Source organism: Falco punctatus (assembly GCF_963210335.1).
Source record: "Falco punctatus genome assembly, chromosome: 6".
Lineage (NCBI taxonomy): Eukaryota > Metazoa > Chordata > Aves > Falconiformes > Falconidae > Falco > Falco punctatus.
Window position 1 is genome coordinate 75,252,021 of NC_137585.1, and position 21,139 is coordinate 75,273,159.

The window sequence follows — 21,139 nt, forward strand, 5'->3', positions numbered from 1 at the left end:
TCAAAGGTAGCTTAATCTATGCAGAAAAAGTCAAATGAGCTCTCCTCTTGCAATATCTTTAAACATTTTTAAAACTGATTCAGGATTTCAACTAGATATTCCCAGAATGTAAATAAGATAAGCTTTACCAGTGGTTAAGCTTTACCAGTGGTTAAGAGCACATACCACAAGTATGACAGACATGTTAGTGTTACCCATATTTAAGATGCAGCATGCACAACAAAGCATCAATGTAATAACTTGCAGTATCCCTTTCCTTAATTTCATACTATTTTATAAGCATATTTTCTCTTGTTAATAGATGCTGATATATAGAACTCACAATGCTGTGTGTATAGCATATTTTGAACACAGACTGCTACAGACTGTTATTTTAAAACACTTTTAAATTGCCCAGAGTACTGCATTAGCAGAGCGAACATTTGCGAAACAGCTCTAGAATATAACAGGGTTAGGCGTTTCTTCCAATCATTAGAAAATATATCTTTGATGCTTATTTTTAAACTAAATGCTATGCCTATTTGAATCCTGAAGGCTTTTTCTTCAGAAAAAGTGTGTGATTTCATGACAGTGATAAGAGTTCAATAAGCATTCTCTCAGAGTAATAAGCAGAAAATGTAATAAAGTAAAATTAAAGAGTCAAATTTTCTCACTGCATTAAAATTGAGAAACTGAGTTGGTTAGTTCCTGATAGCCCACACAGTACTCCTACATCAAAACATAGTTTAGCTAAAATTTAATTAAATATTTAAATAATTTAAAAAATTATTGCGTCAGCATTTGCAAGAGTCAAGAAACAACACATTAGTACATGTTCAAATACTGAAATGAGTTTACTATTAAGAACAAAAACTAGATCAACAAAAGTTTAATCATTACATCAACGTTTACTTATTTAGAAAAGGGATAGTGCATCTCAAACACATATGTAGCCTTGAATAAATACAAACCCTGATAAAAAGAAAGCAGCATGCCAGATATCTCTGAAGACAGCGCCAATACTGCAAGAGGTGCTTGTACCGTAGCTCTGCACTGTTCCCTCCTGTGTGTTATCTGTGGTACTAGAGCCATCTCCTTCCCTATGTACTTCCAAATGTGCTGCTTTCCTTAATTTCCTTCATCAGAAGAGATTAAAATTGGAAGGTAGCTTTATAAGTGCAATCTACTTGTTCTACAATGTGTTCAGCAATTAAAGCATGCAAAAACAAGCAAGATTTCAAAATATTTTATTAAAGCTTTATCATGTCAATTTAATAAACTCAAATTGATAAAACTAAGCATAACACTTATTCATTATCATAACACTTAAACCCAAAATACATTTCATCTCATCATCAGAGGCTTAGACCCGCAAAATTAACTATTGCAGGTTCTCCCATTTTAACGGGACAATTCACTGTGGCAAACCATACTCAGTGAAGCGCTGGAAGAATTAAGTTCTACGCTTCCAGTAGCGCCTCCCCTTAACGCATGGTACTGACAGAGATAGTTTTAGAACTCTGCGATACTGACTAAATTTGCAGTAATATACATACTGTCACTCCACCACTATTCAGATACAAACTGTTTTGAGACAAAATGTCAGATGCGTTGCATCAAAATTCAAACAAAACAATGCATAAATTAGTCAACGCATAAAATTAAGCACCCGTTTTGAAGTTTCAGATAAAAACAGAGCACCAAATTTCTCATCTCTTACAAAGCAGAGACTGTAAACCCCTACATCTTTTCATGTGTGTTCTTCAGAATAGTTTAACAATCCTAAATGATAAAAACTTTAACATAGACTATACCTTCTTCTTTTACCCCCTGTGCTGGGAGGTGGCTTAGGAGTTCGTGTTGAAACAATCTGACAATGCACAGTTCCAAGTAGCAACATTAGCCATATTGGCCCAATTACTTCAGTCAGAGGTATATTATGTGGGCTTTGGGCTGTATAGAATAACACTACAGCAGCAACTGGAAAAGAAGGGAAATGAAGTTGAGTTCAATGTTTCAAATGTCTGAAATGGCCAATTTGTTACACGGCTTTTGTTAAAAAAACAACAGTCAGATGTAGTCCTTTACCTGCATTTTAAACCAACCCATGTAATTCAAAGGAAGGCATTACATAACTGTAACAAAATAGGCAGTAATAAAGATTTAAACAGTTGCCTACTGTCTTTATATCCATATCTTCTTTTACACTTGTGATCTTATAGCTGTTGCTCAAAAAAAGGTGGCAGAATGAAGTAAGGGGAGGTGGAGGAAGGCACTTGGAAAGCTACATCTGTCATGAAACAACTTTCAATTAAAGTGAAACTTCAGTAGCAGGAAAAAAAAAAGTCATCCTTAAAGCAGCCCAAATAAATTTAATTCTGTATCACCTATAATGAAACAGTACAATCCAACAAGTTAGGTGAGCATAGCCAGACTAGACGCAGGTTGTCCAGCCAGACTGAAGTCTCTCCATCCTTGGAGGTATTCAAACCCTGACTGGATGCAGCCCTGAGCAACCTGTTCTAGCTGACCCTGCTTTGAGCAGGGGTTCAGACCAGACAATCTCCAGAGGTCCCTGCCAACCTCAACTAGCCTCTGATTCTGTGAAACCATAGTTCTATTTCTCTCTGCAAGGACCAACAGACTTGAGACTAGAAACTCTATATTCTCTAGAAGAATGTATTTTAAACTCCGTGTTCCAGTCAAAGGGCAAAATTGCCCATATGGCTAGACAGACATGCATTAAGTGCAATCTTGTAGACATTTAATACATATTTGTAAGTGTGTTTTTTTCTAGCATTGAGAAAAGATCAAAGACAAAACATGTAAATTACATGGTAGTCCAGCTGAAGTGACCAGGACTCCAACTAGCACTTGTGGCTGGAAAAGGGGCAGCTTCCAATTCCATAGTTAACTGTTCATTTTTTCACCCTATAACCACCTTTTCCTATATAGCCAACATCCAGGGAGCTCTTCTTGCTCCTGTTCCCAGAGCCCGACCACTTCTACAACTCAGAAATGTCTTTATAGGCTTCAGGACAATCTAAACACATTCAACAGGCATGGGAGCAGACAGAAGAGGCAATCCGTCTCCTCTGCTTACTGTATGTTCTTGTTGCTCTGCCTCTATGGTTAGAATTGCTGTGATATCTAACTCAGCTGAGAGAACATATCAAGAAAAAAAACCCACCAAAACAAACTCCAAGAAACAATTCAGAAACAGAACAGGGGAAGTCGTTTCTGTGCCTAACATTTGCACATCCCATGAGAACTTGGTTTCATTCTTGTGCCACAAATAAGTGAAACTCCCATAACTTAGACCTACTCCTGGCACAAGAAATACGTGGTACAAGTTCAAGAGCTTTCACCAGTTCTCTGCTGAAATTAATTGAAAAAAACACAGCCACATGCAAATCTATGTGCCACATCCAAACAGCAAAAATGAAGCCAGGCCTAACACAGCAGATGCCTGGATGTGACATTTTCCTCTGAAAAGAGGTTAGATGCGTTTTTCATGTAATCATCCTTAGCAAGGTAACCAGTATTAGAAACACAATGAATGCACAAAACAATGGCATTCTTTTTGGATGTGGTAATCTATTTCTAATTTCCCATCAGTCTTTTTCCTAAATTAAAGCACAGAAGCCTTACATAAAACACATAGGGTATCTTTTATTACTATACGTGGACTAATTTTTTGCCGTATGAGGTCTCTCAGAAGGACAATTTGCATTAGAAATTCAACTTCTTAAAAAATAAACCAAAAAAAGTACAGATAGTAAAAGGTACAGGTAAAAATACCTCTTTCTAAATGAGCTTATCTGAGTTTCTCACACATACAAATAGCTTCATAAGGTATAAAGTGTAAATAGGTAGCCACTTTTGACTCCTATCATACAATTTGTATAAACATACACTTCTGAGAACACAGAGCTCCACAGATCCAGTGAAATGATTTGCACAAGTAGGCCTCCACAAAATAATTTCAAACATCACCACAAGATTTCTTCTGCTACTTCAAAAACATTTAGCAAAGCAGCGTGATCTAGAAGAAATCATCTTCTTCCAGAAGATACAAATCTGTAGATTGCAGATTCCCACCATGAAGTTTCACACAGATTTAAGAAAATGTTACCAATCTCCTGATCTTTTCAGTAGGATGGAAGGGAAATCCAAGAACTTTTTGCAAAGTTTGTTAACATGCAACGTGTTCAGATAATCCTAGAGATGCTCCTACCAACAGCTAGGTCTTGGAAAATAATTTCTCACACTGCTTTTAATTACTTCTTTACTTATTTGTAGTATTTGGACTTGTATTTTTCTAAATTACAATGGTTTATTTTGTGAAACAGACACAAATAAAATTATATCACAGAGCAAAAAGCTGTATCAAAGAAAGCAACTGTACATTTCGAAGACCAGCAATCATTTATTTTTATAGCATTTAAAGCTTTGAAATACTTGTATTACCAAGTTTAAAAACACATACACATATATGTATCTCACCGCAATAAACAATAATTATATCACTATTAAAGTTTCTTGTCTTATACTTTAGAAATACACAATAGAGATACACACTATAATATCACACATAAATTTCCTATTAGAGAATAGAAACATTTTTAAAAGTAAAAATGGGGCAATGCTATAAACTAGATGGATAAGGAGACAGAAGAAAAAGGGTTTAGTTCTACCTTAATTCATTGGTCTGTTCCTTGACCTTGAACAAAAACATTTCTCTGTAGTTCTCTTATCACACATTTTGGTAATCATATATACTAAAGGAAACCAATGCAAATAAAATCTGGAATTTAAATCTACAGCCAAGGGAAGAACTCTTTTCTGCAGACTTACGTAAATGCTAGTAAGTATTCTGCTAAAGCTAATCAATTTCAAAGCAATAATTCCAAGTAATGCAGTTCATGAAACTATAAAAAATACTTTCATAATTAAATAAAATCATTTAACTAAACATATATAAACAAAATAAAGTCAGAACATTATACAACTGTGTCAGTAAGAATCTGTCATGATGACAGAAAGTCCCAGCTACAATACAAAATTCAGATTCAGTGCAGAAATATCACCACAGGAATCAAAGTATTTTGTTAAGTTTTCATAATAGATCCTTGATGTCTTGGTGTTGCCTTACCATTTTTCTATGAAATTAATAGCTGAACACACCTTCTGAGTAAAATATAAACAAAACTTCTGTAGAAGTGCTAAAGGAAAAGGTCTAAAGGGGGTTATTATAAACAGTTTCCAATAAAAAATGTTGTCAATTTAATTTCATATACATGTATGTTGTCTTTCAATTTATTTCAAAAAACGTCAAAAACTCTGCAGTTAATTCAGCACAATTTAAATGACAAGTGTTTGGATTGTAGCATAATATGGAATATTATTAATTCTTTTCCATTATTCACAACCTCAGAAATATCAGAAATATTTTGTCACATTACATACTATATAGATTAGGGAAATTATGCATTCCAACCATAACTTTAGTAAATCACAGATCACAAGAAACCTGAGGGGGGGAAAAGTTAATTACAAGACAGCTCTCTAATGAATGTCCTAAAAAACCTACTTGCACTCAGAACCCGCATTGTCTTACTATTTTGCTGCTTTTAAAGTCTTAAGAAGGCTGCACAATTGAAGTGTGGGTATGTTTTTTAAATAAAGAATGGGAACATCAAAAATTATTATAATGGTGTGTCGCAGAATAAGCCACTTATGAACATGGTAACAAATGTACTGTAACTTGTCTATTTTATGACCTATATTACTACAAATGAAACTAAAATTATTAACACTATGGAATCACCTACCATAGTTTATACAAATGCTAACATATGCAACAATACTTCTTAAGCACGTATCTCAGAAATGTGGTTAAGGACAAGTTTTTGACAGGACACCACGTGAATATTTGTCAACATTTCCAGTTTTAGGGCACTGGTACCGTGAAATTCATTTTATAGCTGCTAACACCACCACACAAGAGGCACTGTTGTCTTTTCTTTTTAAACTCAATTTCTTGCTTTAAATACAATTTCCAAAGGATACAGTGATCAGCAACAAAGGACAGATGGCAAAATTTAAAAAGTAATATTCTTTTTAAATTGGATTTCAGTGGAAAACCTGATCAGTCATTTAGATTCTCAGGGTACTTAAACTGCTCTCAGCTTTCATTAACTTTCTGTTCCATTCTGTTGTACACGCTTTTGAATACAGTTATTTTTTGATGACTTCCAAACTGTCAGATACTGACACAGTATATTACATTCTTCCCTTTCTAATTTTCCTCTAATATATTAGATATTAAGAAGAAATTTAATAATATATTACATTAATTGAGAGAAGCACAAAATATTACATAATGTAATAATATATTACATTAAGAGAAGCACAAAGTCAGATTACTAGAACTCAAGACTGAGCATCCTGAAAGCTGTGAATTGCCTTCTGTTTGTTAACAGTTGCCCAAAAGTCCTTCTATAAACTAGAAAATATAAAATTAAGATCCATAGCCTCCCCGCTGCAACAGAAAAAATAGTAGAGGCACACAGGACAGTAGCCCTCCCGTTTGCCAGTCATTCAGGAGCATGGCTGAGGTCTGACTAAAGCATAAGCTAGAAGTTCACTGCCTCTCATGTGACAACATAACACATGGAAGGACAACTGGAAACTGGTCAAACAGATCATCCTACCAAGCTGCACACACCTTTGCCGGTTTGGCTTTGCTTGCTTCTTGATCAGAGCTCTTGATCTGCACAAGTACCAGAAAGACCAAAAGCCCAAGACAAAACATAATGCCTAAGCCAAAAGCATCTTTGATATTGCTCAGTCCTGAACTAAATTAGAAAGTCCTGAAAACATAAATTATATACAGACATGAGAAACTAACACATGTGCTAAATGCTGAAGAAAGCCTGGGAGGAAATCCTTAATTTTTCACTATGTCTCCTTTATTAAGTAAAAAGAAACGTTAACCAAAAGACACATCCTTGGGACAGTGTCATTCCAATAGTTTCTGAAAATATTGGAGTGAACCTTAAAAGCATAAAGTGAACCAAGTAACATAAGGCAGCTTCCATATGGTTAAAATAAGGCATTCATTTGAAGCTGTTCTTGTAATCCAACTCTACCTTGAAGAAGGTAAAGAACAAGCAGCCAGAAAAAGATGACCTTTGATGTCACTTGTAGCCACCACCTGTAGAAGAACGGAAAGAAAACAACTCTCACGATTCCTTTGCGGGTCAGAGATGTCCAAGGACTTTCAGGTTTTGCTTTAGCAAAAGCAGATCCTTTAAAAAAAAATATAAATAACTAAATAAATAAATAAAGTCCAATACATTTCATTGCAATGGTTAATAATTTCAGGTGTTTAAGAGCAGAGTAGTTAATATAGTTATTTAAAGGAGCAATTATTAAGCAATTATTTGAATCACTTTCACCATTTCACTATCTCCTCAATCCAAAATTTGTGTAAGTTGTTGGTGCCATTGACAAATGGCAAATAACTAGATTTTGGAATGTGTGAATAACAAAACATTGGCATTTTTCACTATGTCAAAATTATTTTTAAATGTCATTACAACCTATTCTGTTTCACTGAGGTATCTGAACCTTGACAGAAAGCCATATGAAAACTCCACATGTCTGGGCAAGCACGGCAGAGCCCTTTCCCAATACAGCAAGAGTGTCTAAAACATCAACATCTATAAATTGCTCCAGTCATGTCATTCAGGAAAATGGAATAAGGTCGAGAAGTATAGAGGAGCATCTGGCAACTGAGAACCAGCTCCAGGAGCAGGGAAGCCACCCAAAGAATAATTTATCTTTGTCTCTCCTCCTACACAATTTTTCATCTCATTCATTCAAATATCCTTTCTCTCTCATACCTCTCCATTTCCTTTTCCTTCCTGCAAATTCCCACTTCTCTGGCAGCTAGAAAATTGTGTAACATTTACTTAACGGGGGTGTGACTTAAATTATTCCAAGTTTAGTGCTTGGAAAGGGCAACCACTGCATGCTGCTACACCATCTCCATCCTGTTTACAAGCAGAACTGGCATTAGCAAGCTCTGTGCCAGCACAGGTAAAACAGTCTGTATTGGAACTACTTTAATGCCAACTTAGACGTCCATGCAGAGCAGTCATTTAAATGCTACTTATATATAACACTATATTGAAGTGGTCTACCGCTGCTCCCTAATTCCTACAATCATTTAGTTTTCAGTTCTGTTTCTTTAAAGTTCAAATGTTATTTGATTTTGTTTCATTCTCTCACATTCTCATTTCTAGAAAGTTGGATTGTTAGGCGATGTGATAAAAATTTATCTGCACGCTTGCAGAGATCAAAGACACAGTAGCAGGAGGGGAAGCCCCAAAAATGCCCTGCTAGGGTTCTTCTAGACCAGGGGTCCTCAAACTATGGCCCGCAGGCTGGATCCGGCCCCCCAGGGTCCTCAATCCAGCCCCTGGTATTTACAGATCCCCCCGCCAGGGGCTGGGGCGGGGGGTGGTGGTGGTGGAACCAAGCAGCCACAGATGGCTGCCTGCCACTGCATCCGCGTGCTGGCCCCTGGTTAAAAAGTTTGAGGACCCCTGTTCTAGCCCCTTCACTGGAGCTATCAGCCCATTGAAGGCCCATCTCCACAAGCCCAGAGCAGGACAGAGGCACAAGGGCAGGTGGGAATCCAAATCATGGAAGGAACAAGCTGACCAGGCCCTTCCCAGGGTTGTCCATGCACTGCCATCAGGTCCCTTGTCCAGGTGTGAAACCATCACCATAAGCCATGGGAAGCTGCTCTTCAGATCACCCCTCACACAAAAGGTGATCGCTGCTCAGGAATGGGGGGCTCATTATTGGATGCAGGGGAAAAGAAGCTCAGATCGCACAGGACTTACCAGGGGATATTTAGAGAAGAAAACAAGGGTGGGAGAAAGGAGGGGTTTAGGTGATTTGGGGAGGAACTAGTGTGGGGAAATTGAGAGGGAAGGGCGGAAAAGGGACTGATCCTGCGTAAATAGCTGCTGCTCAGTATGCTGCTTGTCTGGCCATGCCACGCTCCTGATCAGTGCAGTCTGTACTATCTTATTAAATTCCTCTAACACTCTCATGGGCAAGGGGCAGCCTGCTCTGTGTGCACGCATGCGTATCAGGGGCTGAGTGCCAGCAGCAGGAGTCAGATGTTGGAGCATGAGTCAAGGGGCTATGTGGCAGTGGTGGTGCCAGCAGCCTGAGCAGGTGTGCAAAGTGAGCACGTGAGCGCTAACGAAGATCAGACCAGACTAACTGGTGAAGGGGTGAAGCGATCTGGGTACAAGGGGGTGAGCGGGTCTCTAACCAGCTCTGGGTGTGAAGGTGCCTGCGTATGTATCTGTGAGGGTGAGAGCACAGCAGGGCGCTTCGGTTAATTCAAGACTGAATTCAAAGAGCACTACCTGGAACGGATTCAGAAGACTGTGCTGGCTGCTGGGCTCATGGAAAAAAAGAGCTAAATAATATTTTCCCTAGCCTTCATGAGGCATGAGGGAAAGATAAAAATAAATTAAGACTAAATAGAAACTTTTTGTAAAGTGTCATATCATCTGACCTTCTGTTACTGTTCTGTTATTTAAAACAGGCAAGAAATATTCCAAGGCCTATATCATTTTTGCTCTCCAGAAATTTCAACACAACCTTCCCTCTAGATGTCAGAAGATTTGGAAGAAGTCTGAATGCATGGCAATAGGAGACTTCCAAACTAGTAACTCCAAAACTCTGATCCACAATAATCCATGTGTTTCTTTTTTAAAAAAGCTAAATCTATAGAACAAAATTTAAATCAAGCCTTCAGTTTAATCTACAGGTTATCTTTTAACAGTATTTCCTGACCACCTTCTTTAGAGAAAAGTTACGTAGGGTTGGGTTTATGTTTGTTTGGGTTTTTTAACTTACTAATACATTCTTGTAACCAGACACAGGATGGCAATTATTTTTATACTGAGAAATCCAGCTTTTTCTAGCTCAGGACTTACCTCTTACAAGATCAACATCTATGAGGTCTGGTTTCACATGTCCTGTTTTCTTTGGTTTGTTTCTCAAACCCTGCAATAGGCAAATACTATCAAAATACAGTCATGCAGATAACAGACATTACAAAAGAAAAAATATTGATGTGGTCAGTAACTGCATTTAACCTCTACTGCTACTGAAAATACATACTGAAAATACTACTTCAGACAAATATGTCAACTTCATAGAGTTAACGTACTATAAAGTAAACATTCCAAGGAACAAGGCATAATAAATGCCTTTTACACATTCTACTATCTAAACAAAACCCAGCCAATTACTGACCCATTAGGTAATTTTTCCAAACATAGTTAAGGACTAGAGCACTCATCTCCCATGACTTGGGATTGCGCACACAACATATGCACACACTTGCAAGAATTAGTAATATATTTATATTAGGCTTTCAGAACTTTGGGAACAAATTACTTTCCTGAAACTCTTTTCTCCTTAGATGTGTAATTAAAATTCACAAAATGCTTACATTGTAACTCCTTATTTCCAAACCTAGCTAGCAAATCATGTTGTAAGGCAAGAGCCACTAATCAGAAGTTCCACTGTCAAAATCCAAATTCTAGAAAAGTACTGAATTTTTCTTAATAGTGAATATAGATTAGCCTACTAAAAGGAGGGGGGGAACCCCACACAACAGGGAAAGAAACAAGCTTATTTTGTTTTTTAAAAAAGTGTCTTCCTTCAGTGAAGACCCAAGCTATCTTGCAACAGTTTCAAGTTTGTTTTTAATGCTAAAGTGTGATGCTGTACTCTCAAGCCTCAGAGACAGCAGTGAGTTTATTCTGATCCCTTTAGATTAGGCTCTTGGTCACATCAGCCAATGATGATTCCACAGAATTTCACACAGAGTTCCACAGATTCATAAAGAGTAAACCACAGTATTTCAAAAAATATTTCAGGTACAAATGGAATTATGATAAAAATTATTTAACTGGCTTCATTCAAAAAGCGGTTGAACTCACGGTGAACTGTAGATTTCCACCACTGTCACAGTTCATGCACATGTAAAAAAATATGTATTACTTAAATGGAAGCATTAAATTCAGCATAAAAATTAAATTATTACCAATGAAAGATCAGTGAAATCTGGTAATGTTCATTTTTACAAGAACTATATCAAACAAATTGTTCAAATACGTAGAGTGCAGCTCAAAATATCCCTCACATGTAAATTCAACTGGATTTATTTTTCACGCTGAAATAAAAATTTAAAAAAGCAATCAAACTGTTCACAATGGACTAGGTATATAGTCATCACCTAACGTGTCTATTAGAAAAATGAGTTTGATTGAAACAAAATACATAAAACTGAAACATAGATAGGACAAAATGTGCTCCGAGAACAACAAATACAGAAAACCAGTTGTATCGTAGACTTAAGCACTGTGAAGAGCTTAATGTGCAAGATTTGTACAGAACAGCAGTCTTAAAACTGCAGTAATTGCATGTGGAATGAGAAAACAAGCCCATAATTAGAATTGGAAATTATTATAATTCTAGAACCGGCTACAGATTCTTGTGAAATCTTGCATAAGTGAGCCACTCTACTTCATAAAAAGATCTAAAGCTTAAAAATAAAATGCTGAATGATACAATAATTTTCAAATGTATTATTGCTAATGGGCCACAAGATTTTTCTTGAAAGTCTGAATAAAGATGTATGTGCCCCTTAGAAGCAATAATCCACTGGAAACACATGCACAATCCTAGGAAAAAATTACCATTGTGGCTAAAATAATATTTTCATTTTAAAGAAAGAATTCTGAAAAAAAAAAAAAAGTCAACAGTATAACTTGATGCATCTTGCATAGGAAAAGAAGTGGTGACATATTCTTTAAAAATTCCATTGGTTAAATCTCAAACACTTTCAGCATCCACAGACTACAATGATTCTTGCCACATGCAGTGAAAGAATTCAATGTACTAAGATGCAGTTTCTCCACTCCCTTAATGCATCACAAATATCTGTACTGTATGTGGAAAAGAGCAATGTTTCAAACTAAGGTTAATTTAAAAAATTATTCATAGTGTTTTATACTGTTCAAGCCCATCCAGTTAGTTCATCTAATTTCTATTCATCACCAAACATTTCAGCTAACTAATAGCAAAAATAAAAACTAAATAAAAATGCTTAAAAATAGTTGCTATTATTGTAAAAATTATTTTGCACAAACTTTAAAATTAATCTCAATAGATTCTATTATAGTTCTAAATAAATTATAAATTTATAGTATCAGAAAGATTCTTTACTAAAAAACAGTAACTTTTTCGATGTTTAGTAAAGTTCAGTACTGTAGTGGCTTTAAGGTTAAAGCACTGATGTGCAATACTAGATCTTAGCAGTCTGTTTCAGTGTTACACTGAACTCAGTCAACACATATAGACACCACTGTTAATTTGTTAGTTACTGGACTCCTAAGCCAAACGAGATGCATTTCAAATAAGCACAAGGCATTATTGGCAATAAATTATTTCAATCATCTCCCGCTATACAGTATTTACGAGAACTTCTGCCATAACAGCACCTGGTTTTCATGGATAACACACTAGGGTCTAAGACTGACGTTAGTTGTAGATTGTCAAGAACACTTCCGAAAGCGCTCTCCGCACCCTTCAGCCACACAGCCCCGCAAGACACCATCTTCCCGCAACAGATGTGGGCTGGCACTAACAGCACCCGTCCGGCTCCCGCCAGTGCCGTGCTCGGAAGGGTGCTCCCTTGAAGGCCCACCAGGCATCTCCCAGTAACCCCAGCTGGCTGGCACAACCGCACCACCCACGGCTCGGCGGAGTGGGACAGGCAGCCACCCACGGCTGGGGGGGCCTGCTGCGCGGTCAGCCAGATGGGGATTCGCAGGAGCGCAAAGATTCAGGCATCAGGTTCAGAAGCGCTTCCATAAAAACTGTCAGCTCTGACTTAAAAGTGTAAATTTTTGTACAGCAATAGGGCAACACTGTAGTGCAGGTCCGTAACAGTCTCCACGCAATGAAAACATGCCCCACCATCACATTTTGTTTAGCTATTTAAGCACTGGGGAGGAAAAAAAAAAAAAAAACAAACCAAAAAACACACCCACAAGGAAACTGAAGCAAGGTACATTCTGCTAATGTTAAGAATTAGCAATGTCTTTAAACTCATGCAGCACTAGCATACTCCTTGTGTGCAGTATTTGAAGAAAAAAAGGTTAATTGCAAGAAAATGTTTAATTTAATTAACATAATGGAGTATGACATAATGTACAATCCATAAAGCTATTAGATATAGGATTATTTTTTTTTCTCCAAAACAATTTAGCAATGTGGCAGACATTGATGGCACCGTTAGTTAAACCAAAATGCAAAGAACACTGTTAAACTGCTTGTTCAGAGAAACAAAGCCTGAAGTACTTACCAGTCTAACAAACTGTACAAAACAATGACAGCATCATAAAGGAGGAAAAGTAAACTGCAGGTATAAGGTAACTAACTGAAAGTAAAGAGAGCTCAGATAACTGACGTGAGAATTCATCACAAAGAAAAGTGAAAGACACAGGTAGGAGAACAACTAAACCCTGGCTTAAGATAACTGAAAAGAAAAAACATGTACTAAGATACATAAAGATACAGCACACTAAATGCTGCAGAGTTATTAATTATGTAAAATAAATAGAGAATTGTATGCCGGTTACATCTGGTTACGCTCCAGAAGTCTAGTTTTACTTTAGCAGTATTAAATACCACCACACACACTGTATATTACATCAGCATACACAACCACAGACAGTACTGCTAACAAGTGCCAAAAAACCCCCGCATGTTGAAATGCTGTATTATTACCTTTATTTCTCTTTGCTCTACTGATTTTTCCCATATTTGTTGATCATATGCCCCAATCTAAAAAGAATACAAAAAGAAAATCTGCATTAGGTTTTAAAAGACATTGATCAAACAAAATCAGTGAATCTTCAACAAGACAAGCAGGAAGACAGCAGGTTATTTCCTTGGGTAGAGTTCTATACAAAGAAATCTTTTATCTTCTCCATTCCATCTTGATCGGACTGGGTCTAGCTAATCTTTAAGCGAGTTGTGATAGAGGGGAGAGGTGAGCAAGCAGATAGCCTCAGCCTCATCGCACGACTTGTGCAAGTCACAGAACTGGGAAGACCACGCTCCCTCCCATCTCAGGTCAGGATTCCAGTCTCTGTACGGACAGAGCACAGACCTACAGCAGCGACACTGACACAGTCTTCAAGTTAACTTTAGAGAAAATACCACGTACATCTAGTTGGACCCATACCTTCAATTAATGTATTATTTTTTTAAACCATCTCCCTCTGTGTTACCTGTTCCATTCCACCAACTTTTACAGTTACATTGTCTTTAGCTTTCTCTCTTCAGAATGCACAGCAACAACATACACGGTCAGGCTGGTAATCAGCTAGGTTACAGGCCAGGGAAAATGCAAAGATTATTGGGAAATGGCACTTTCCCTACTGAAGCACTGACGAAAAAATGTTCCTAGTAGACCTATTCCCAAATCGTTCACTCTCATTAAGCTGCTAGTCTACTTATTCATGAAACTCTTCTAAAGATCTTAGTTTTGTCTAAATGTGAGCAAGTTTTTAGTTAAAAAATTGGAATAAAATGGGATTGTTTTCTCCCCGGCTCTAACCTCACCACCACACTGTAGAAAACTTTGTTTATTTATAAGAGCAGAACCACGGAAAGACTAAAGGTTGATCCTGCAAGCACTTATTAAAATCCTAGCACTAAGACTATTTTTTATGATTTATGTAATTTTAAATAACCATCAATATGGGTAGCTATAGTTAATTTAAGAAATTATTGTGTACTTGTTTATATAAGAAAGCCATTTTATGACTGTCAGATATTTTGAAGAAGGGCAAACAAACTTCAGTAAACTCCATGTAAGATAGTGACAACAACAAGTCAATATAAGAGACCATATATCAAGGTTTTGTACGAAGTTATCAAAGATCATCAGATTGCTTTGAATTCTGCACAAATAGTATTTCTATACAATATTCGGCAATGATCCCTTTTACTATGTCAATTTTAAACTTTTCCATGCTATCAGTTCTACCTAGACATGTACACACACTGCTAGATATCTGGAGTTTGATTCATACCACAAACTGAGCAGTTAAGTGCAAGATCACTTTTAGGTCACAAGGGAGACACAGACGCACTTCCCAAGATTCAGAGTCCCTTTACCGGCTGTGATATAAGGTGCTTAGACCAGACACCAGACAGAGTCAAGAGAAACCCCCATCATTTCAGTGAATCCGCTAAATTCTATCTCACTGCAGGGAGTGTGACTTCCCATTCCAGTTCGCAAACTGCAACAGACTTAACAGGTCCAAGCATGAAACCGGAAAACATTGTTCTGATTTGTCCTTTACTGTTTCAGTCTTAAGTGTTAAATTAGAAGACATTATAAAAGAAAAAGAAGAAGGAAAAAAAAGGTCTTTCTTGGTTAAAAAGGATCTTTTAACCAAGGAGCCAACATAAATGCAAAAAGATATCCAGGGAAGCACATCCATGAACAGAAAATCTACAGGCATTTTCTGTGCCTCTTAACTTGACCCATCAAGGCAGGGGGGAATTCTAATTTATAGCAGTAAAGTCCAAAGCATATCTAACACTGAACGTGAGAACAGTGAATTCAAATTTAAATAATATTTCCCATTCACAACAGCTAAGCACCCAAATAATTTCTATAGTTTGCTACCTTAAACCCCTGAAAAAATAAAATAAAATAATCTATTGGCTTTTTGGTAATAACAACAAATACTTTGCACCTCTCACTTGGTAAAAACAAAACAAAACAAAACACTAGACTATGGAAAATAATTAGGAAGCCAGGCACTGTACTGGGCAGAATTAAGCACTTGCTATAATTAAAGTAATTAAACCAAGGGAAGTTCAAGAGCTAACTCTACCTGGATAACAGCCAGCAATTAAGAAGTCAGTATGTTGAATAACTACTCCACCCAGACATTTATATCTAATTGTTCTGGGTTTTTCTCTAAATATGTTTAAATGAAATTTCAGGCCTTCCTGGTTTTCATGAAATTTGCTAAGCGCCCCAAGCGATCTTTTTGTGCTGCATAATATTGTGTCCTCCCCTCCTCACTTCCAAAAAAGATTTCTTTCTACAAAGACAGAAAACGGGATGCAAGCCTGTCTCCCTCTCAAACACACAAGAAACAAGTGTGGAAGGAAGCCTTTGTGCCAATAAAGCTGCAAAGCAAACTTTGTATTTCTAATTCCATTCATAGCCAGAACTGGTGTAGAGTTGAAAGAGACTTTAAAAGAGCGTCCTTCTTTTAGACAAATAACGGACTGTTTGTTAAAGGAATTCTGGGAAACACAGATCTTAAAAGACATGGGAGGCAAGGAAGTTGACCGATTCAAAATTTGACTTAGTTACATTTTCCTACAAACACTTCCTCTCCCTCAAGGCTTGGTAGCAGCTTCTGTCTCAACAAAAAGACAAGTACAGAATTTGCCATTCACATTTTTCTTTTAACATTGCCCCATAAAGCAATTCTTCCAGCAGGAGGTAAATGAGAGACCCAAAACAACTTTAAGGGAGATGGTCTTTTACAACTGTTTTATTAGACTATTGGATCTGGCCAGTCACCTCTGATCAACTTTAATTATTAAAATCTGAGCACAAGGCTATTAAGTACAGGCATACTACTGCAAACTGAAAAGAATTAAAGGGATAATTACAGGCAGCAAGTATCATTACAATCCCTCATAATTTTTAATTATTTTTTTTCTAAACTACCTAATTTCATCTCTTTGTGTTTTAAGAAAGTTTTAGAAGCACTTTAGGGAGCAGGCACATGTGCTTAGCACATCAATTTAGATCTGATACTCAATTTCCCTTCACTCAATTTCCATAAGCTTCCCTCTCCATTTCTCTTGCAAATGTGAAGGAAACACATGAAAACAAAGGCATCGTTATAAAGTAGCATATTGGCATGCTTCATTTCTCACATTAAACAAAAATAGGTGGAACTAGCCTTACTGAAATAAGGCAAGTAAAAACCATAGGCATTGGGTTTTTTTCTTCTCTACCTTATGTCAGGAAAACGTATTTACAGTTTGTGAAACGTATCTTGCAGAATATATTAAAAGGTATTTTTCATTGACAACAAGCTAAATTGTAACATATAACTATTACCAGAAATGCTAGACACCTGTATGAATTAAATTCAAGAATGTAATTACTGAATGAATTCAAGAACGTAAGTTAATACTAGCAAACCTTCCCAGTTTTAAATTATTGAGAGCACCAGTCAATTCCATCTTCAAAGATTTACAAGTATTTGCATCTAAATTATGTTTCATGTTAAATCTAAATATTAAGTTGTCAAATGTTTGCATGTAGGCTCTAGCCTTTGGCTATTCATACAATTCTTTAAAACTGTACATACCTGCAGGATACTGAAAAAAGCCTAGCATCTAGCAATGCCAAAGAAATTGCTCTAAGGGCAAATAAAATGAAGGAATAACCTTCTAGAGATAAGATCATTCATGCTTCCAATCCGAAGAATTTAAATATACACAAAACTTGATCAAAGCAAGCTTTCCCTCAATATGCAACTGTCCCCAGCGCCCCTTTGCAGGTGTTCTAGCTTCCTGTGCCTGCAACTGTCAGGCCAACATGAAGGCCCCAGTCAAGTCAAGTACCTATATATTTCTGAGCCCCCCAACTCCACCTGGAATGTTATCCAATATAGCTGTAAATTCTGCAGTATTCCTCAAAGACAATTTAAAGTCCATGATACAAGTGTCCAAAGATAGTCCAATTTTTAAGCACACAACAATAAGCAATGCTTTTAAAATCTCTTTGAGACTTAGCGCTAAGACTGGTTAATAGCTTGTCACTGATCCTTTCAATCCATCAGTCCAGTCTACAACTGGCAATAGTTGTTTTTTTAGCAAACTATACAACACAATGCCCCAATTTTAATCCCATTTATCACAGAAATTTATTCTGATTTAATTTAGAAAAGTAATCACACAAGATCTGAAATTTGTATTCTACAGCACGTATTTATTCATTAAGATTTGGCAGAAAATAACAAAAAACATCTCCCTTGATCTTTCTTAAATTATTTGTTAATTCAAGTTAGAAAACAAGTCAATCTTAACATTTTTAAATGTAATTTTCATCACCAAGCACCAACAGCAACCCAACCCTGTTGCAGGCAACTTGTCAGTAATATGTTAGATATAAAAATTTGCAGTATAACCTACCTGCAGTGGAACTAGATAAACTAGCAGCATGTTATTGTATACGTTTAGTTTAAATCATGCATCCCAGGCTTCCTCAATGCCAAGATTCTATCCAGTCTATCCAAACAAGTTACCTCTAAAATGTTCAGTTCTCAAAGACATCATGCCTCAATAAACACCAAGTAAAGAAGGTGAAAGGAGTTCTGCTCATTTATGTATTTGCAGAAGAATTAACAACTATTCTTCAAGCAGCTAGTATTTTTTTTCCTTGAAATTACCTAAAATAATTGCACTTACTCCTTCACAATCAGATACCTCAGAAAGCATTTGATCACATCTCTCTATATATAAAATTTGTTTGGCACCTGTCCAACTTGGTTTTATAACATTAACAGCAATTAGTCTAAGTAAAAAGTTAAGCTATTGGAAACACAGTTATTTTTACTTCAAATAAAGCCCAGTACGAAGGGTTTCTGCCCTGCACAATATTTCTTCCCAGTGTCTTCTCATAACAAGCCATATGTGCATCAAGATTGAATTTGAGCTTTGTGAATGACACTGATATTCACTTTAAGCTAATGTAGTGATGGTATCAACCTGTAGCCCAATACAAGGCCTTCTGATTCTAATGGAATCGATCAATATTTCAGGAGGCATTCATAATTTATGACTAAGCAGACTAGCAAAGACTATAATCCTAAGAATACATAGTATTTCCTGTTGGATCTTAAAACTTTAATGTTTATCAATAATGAAACCTGCATTCTAGGCTTTGCTTTTTAAATCGTCTACACACTTTTACAAGCAACGTCACATTAGTATTACAAATCCAAATAATACAAGATACAGAGTTTGGTAAATGAAAAACAAATTTGCTTCCTTGGACTGCCTATCAAGGAAATTAAGAGTGTAACACCTTATTAAAATATTCAGTGGTAGAATATCAGCTAATATGCTTTATTAACTTCTACAGTCCAACATTCCTCAAAAAACTGTATGATTTTATGTATCAATTTTAATATTACATATAAGTAATTTCTACACATGTAATATTATTAATTTAAAGTATCTTTCAAAATTCTTCGTATTTAGTTAATGTTTAAGTATACAGTTTCAGGTATTAGACAAATCATTTCTCATTTTCTCAAAACTCAGAACAAGATTATGAAGAATTTTAAATCCAGTTTTATTTATCACGTGAACTGATCCCTATTGCAGCAAAGGCAATAATCTAGTAGATCAGCAGTGTAATTATCGCTGTTGGAGGCTGATTTTTTTTTCAGGATGTTTTTCATTTTCAAGGGTGATGGGGTTTTTTTCAGTTTTGTTTATGGTGGATATGTGGACCAGACAAGTTAAGCTAAGAAAAACTTAGCTAATAAACCATAGACAGAAATCACTAAATAATAGTTGTACACTGTCTGCTAACAGTGAAGAGTTCAGTAACTTACTCAAATGGAGGAGGACAATTAAGGGATAAAAGCTGCATAACCTACGGTGCGGAGCTCTGGATTTGTAACTGCTGAATTGTTACCTCTGATTACGAAAACATTCTGGGATTCCCCTCCCTTCTGTTCAGCACCAAAGGGAGAGCTGAAACTATTTAGAGTAAAATGAAGCAATTCAAAACTTCAAGAGTTATTTATTGTTAGCTGTTTGAATGACCAACTAATGACCTGCTTAAATTCTGACAATAAATGCAACAGCATTGGACTTGCTGCCATTTCACTGAAGAGTAATTTTATCAAAGCTTACTTCAAAGATACCGTCCCCTTCAGAGGACAATAGTACATAATTAATCAACTATGTATTAAGTTTTCTTGTGTCATTCTTTACAGATTAATTCTTGGTAACAGTAGTCAGGCCTACATATTACCCTGAATAATGGTTTATGAATTTTAGCATCTACTAAAAACAAAAAATATTTTTTCATTGCACAATTAAATATAAAAGGAAAATTACATACATAAGAACAGTTAGAAACAGTTTGCAGGTTAAAGTAAATGAAAGTACAGGAATACCCAACACCTACTCTAAGACATTTCCTAGTAACATGAACTGGACACTATGCATAACGTCAGGCACCATTTCTTTGGCTTCAGTGGACTACAGAGCAAAACCTAACAAGAAGCACAAACTGCATGAGATTCCACCTCTGTCATTAATCACAATTAAGCAAAATCCCTTATGATAACGTTCACTCATCTTAAAATTTCAAACTAAAGTCATCACAGAATTGCACAGGTTGGAACCTCTGGAGGTCATCTAACCCAACATCCCGTGCAAAGGATGTCCAGTTACAGCAGATTGCTCAAGAACTTATCCAGTAGAGTTCCAAATGTATCCAAAGATCGGACATTTCACAGCCTCTCTGGGGTCCTATCTCAGTGCTTGCCAGACCTCACGTTAAACATGTTTATCCTTATATCTCATCAGAATTTCCCACATTTCAACTTGTGTTTACTGCCTCTCATGCAATCCTTGTGCACCTCTGAGACAAGCCTGGCTCCATCCTCTCCACAGCCTCCAAAGCAGTAATTGTGATAGCAATAAGCTCTCTCAAGACTGAGCAAACTGTGATCTCCAAGAGTCATTTTCTATCACATGCTTCAGCCCCGCAACCATCTTGGTGGCCCTCCATTTGGCTTCCCAAGGAATGCCAATGCCTTTCTTATACCAGACAGCTCAAAGATGGACACAGCACCCGAGATGCTGTCTTGCATGTGCTGAACAGAAGGGAACAGTCCCTTCCCTTGATCCACTGGCTACACTATTGCTAACACAGCCCAGTTACCCACCAAGTGTTAAGGATTTAAGACCTCTG

At 36.7% G+C, this 21,139-nt stretch overlaps 1 protein-coding gene across 5 annotated transcripts in view; it reads right to left on the reverse strand.

Annotated features, from left to right (window-relative positions):
* Nucleotides 1-21,139, reverse strand: part of PHTF2 (putative homeodomain transcription factor 2) — a 73,740-nt gene that overhangs the window by 31,187 nt on the left and 21,414 nt on the right. For 4 of the 5 annotated variants that reach the window (XM_080391946.1, XM_080391947.1, XM_080391948.1 and 1 more), the window contains exons 3-7: nt 13,879-13,935; nt 10,011-10,080; nt 7,134-7,292; nt 1,794-1,959; nt 951-1,115 (exon numbers count right to left, since the gene is read on the reverse strand). In XM_080391946.1, coding sequence (XP_080248072.1) covers nt 951-1,115; nt 1,794-1,959; nt 7,134-7,292; nt 10,011-10,080; nt 13,879-13,935 — 617 coding nt within the window. The remainder of the gene's footprint in view (nt 1-950; nt 1,116-1,793; nt 1,960-7,133; nt 7,293-10,010; nt 10,081-13,878; nt 13,936-21,139) is intronic. The other variant, XM_080391950.1, reaches the window with a different exon arrangement.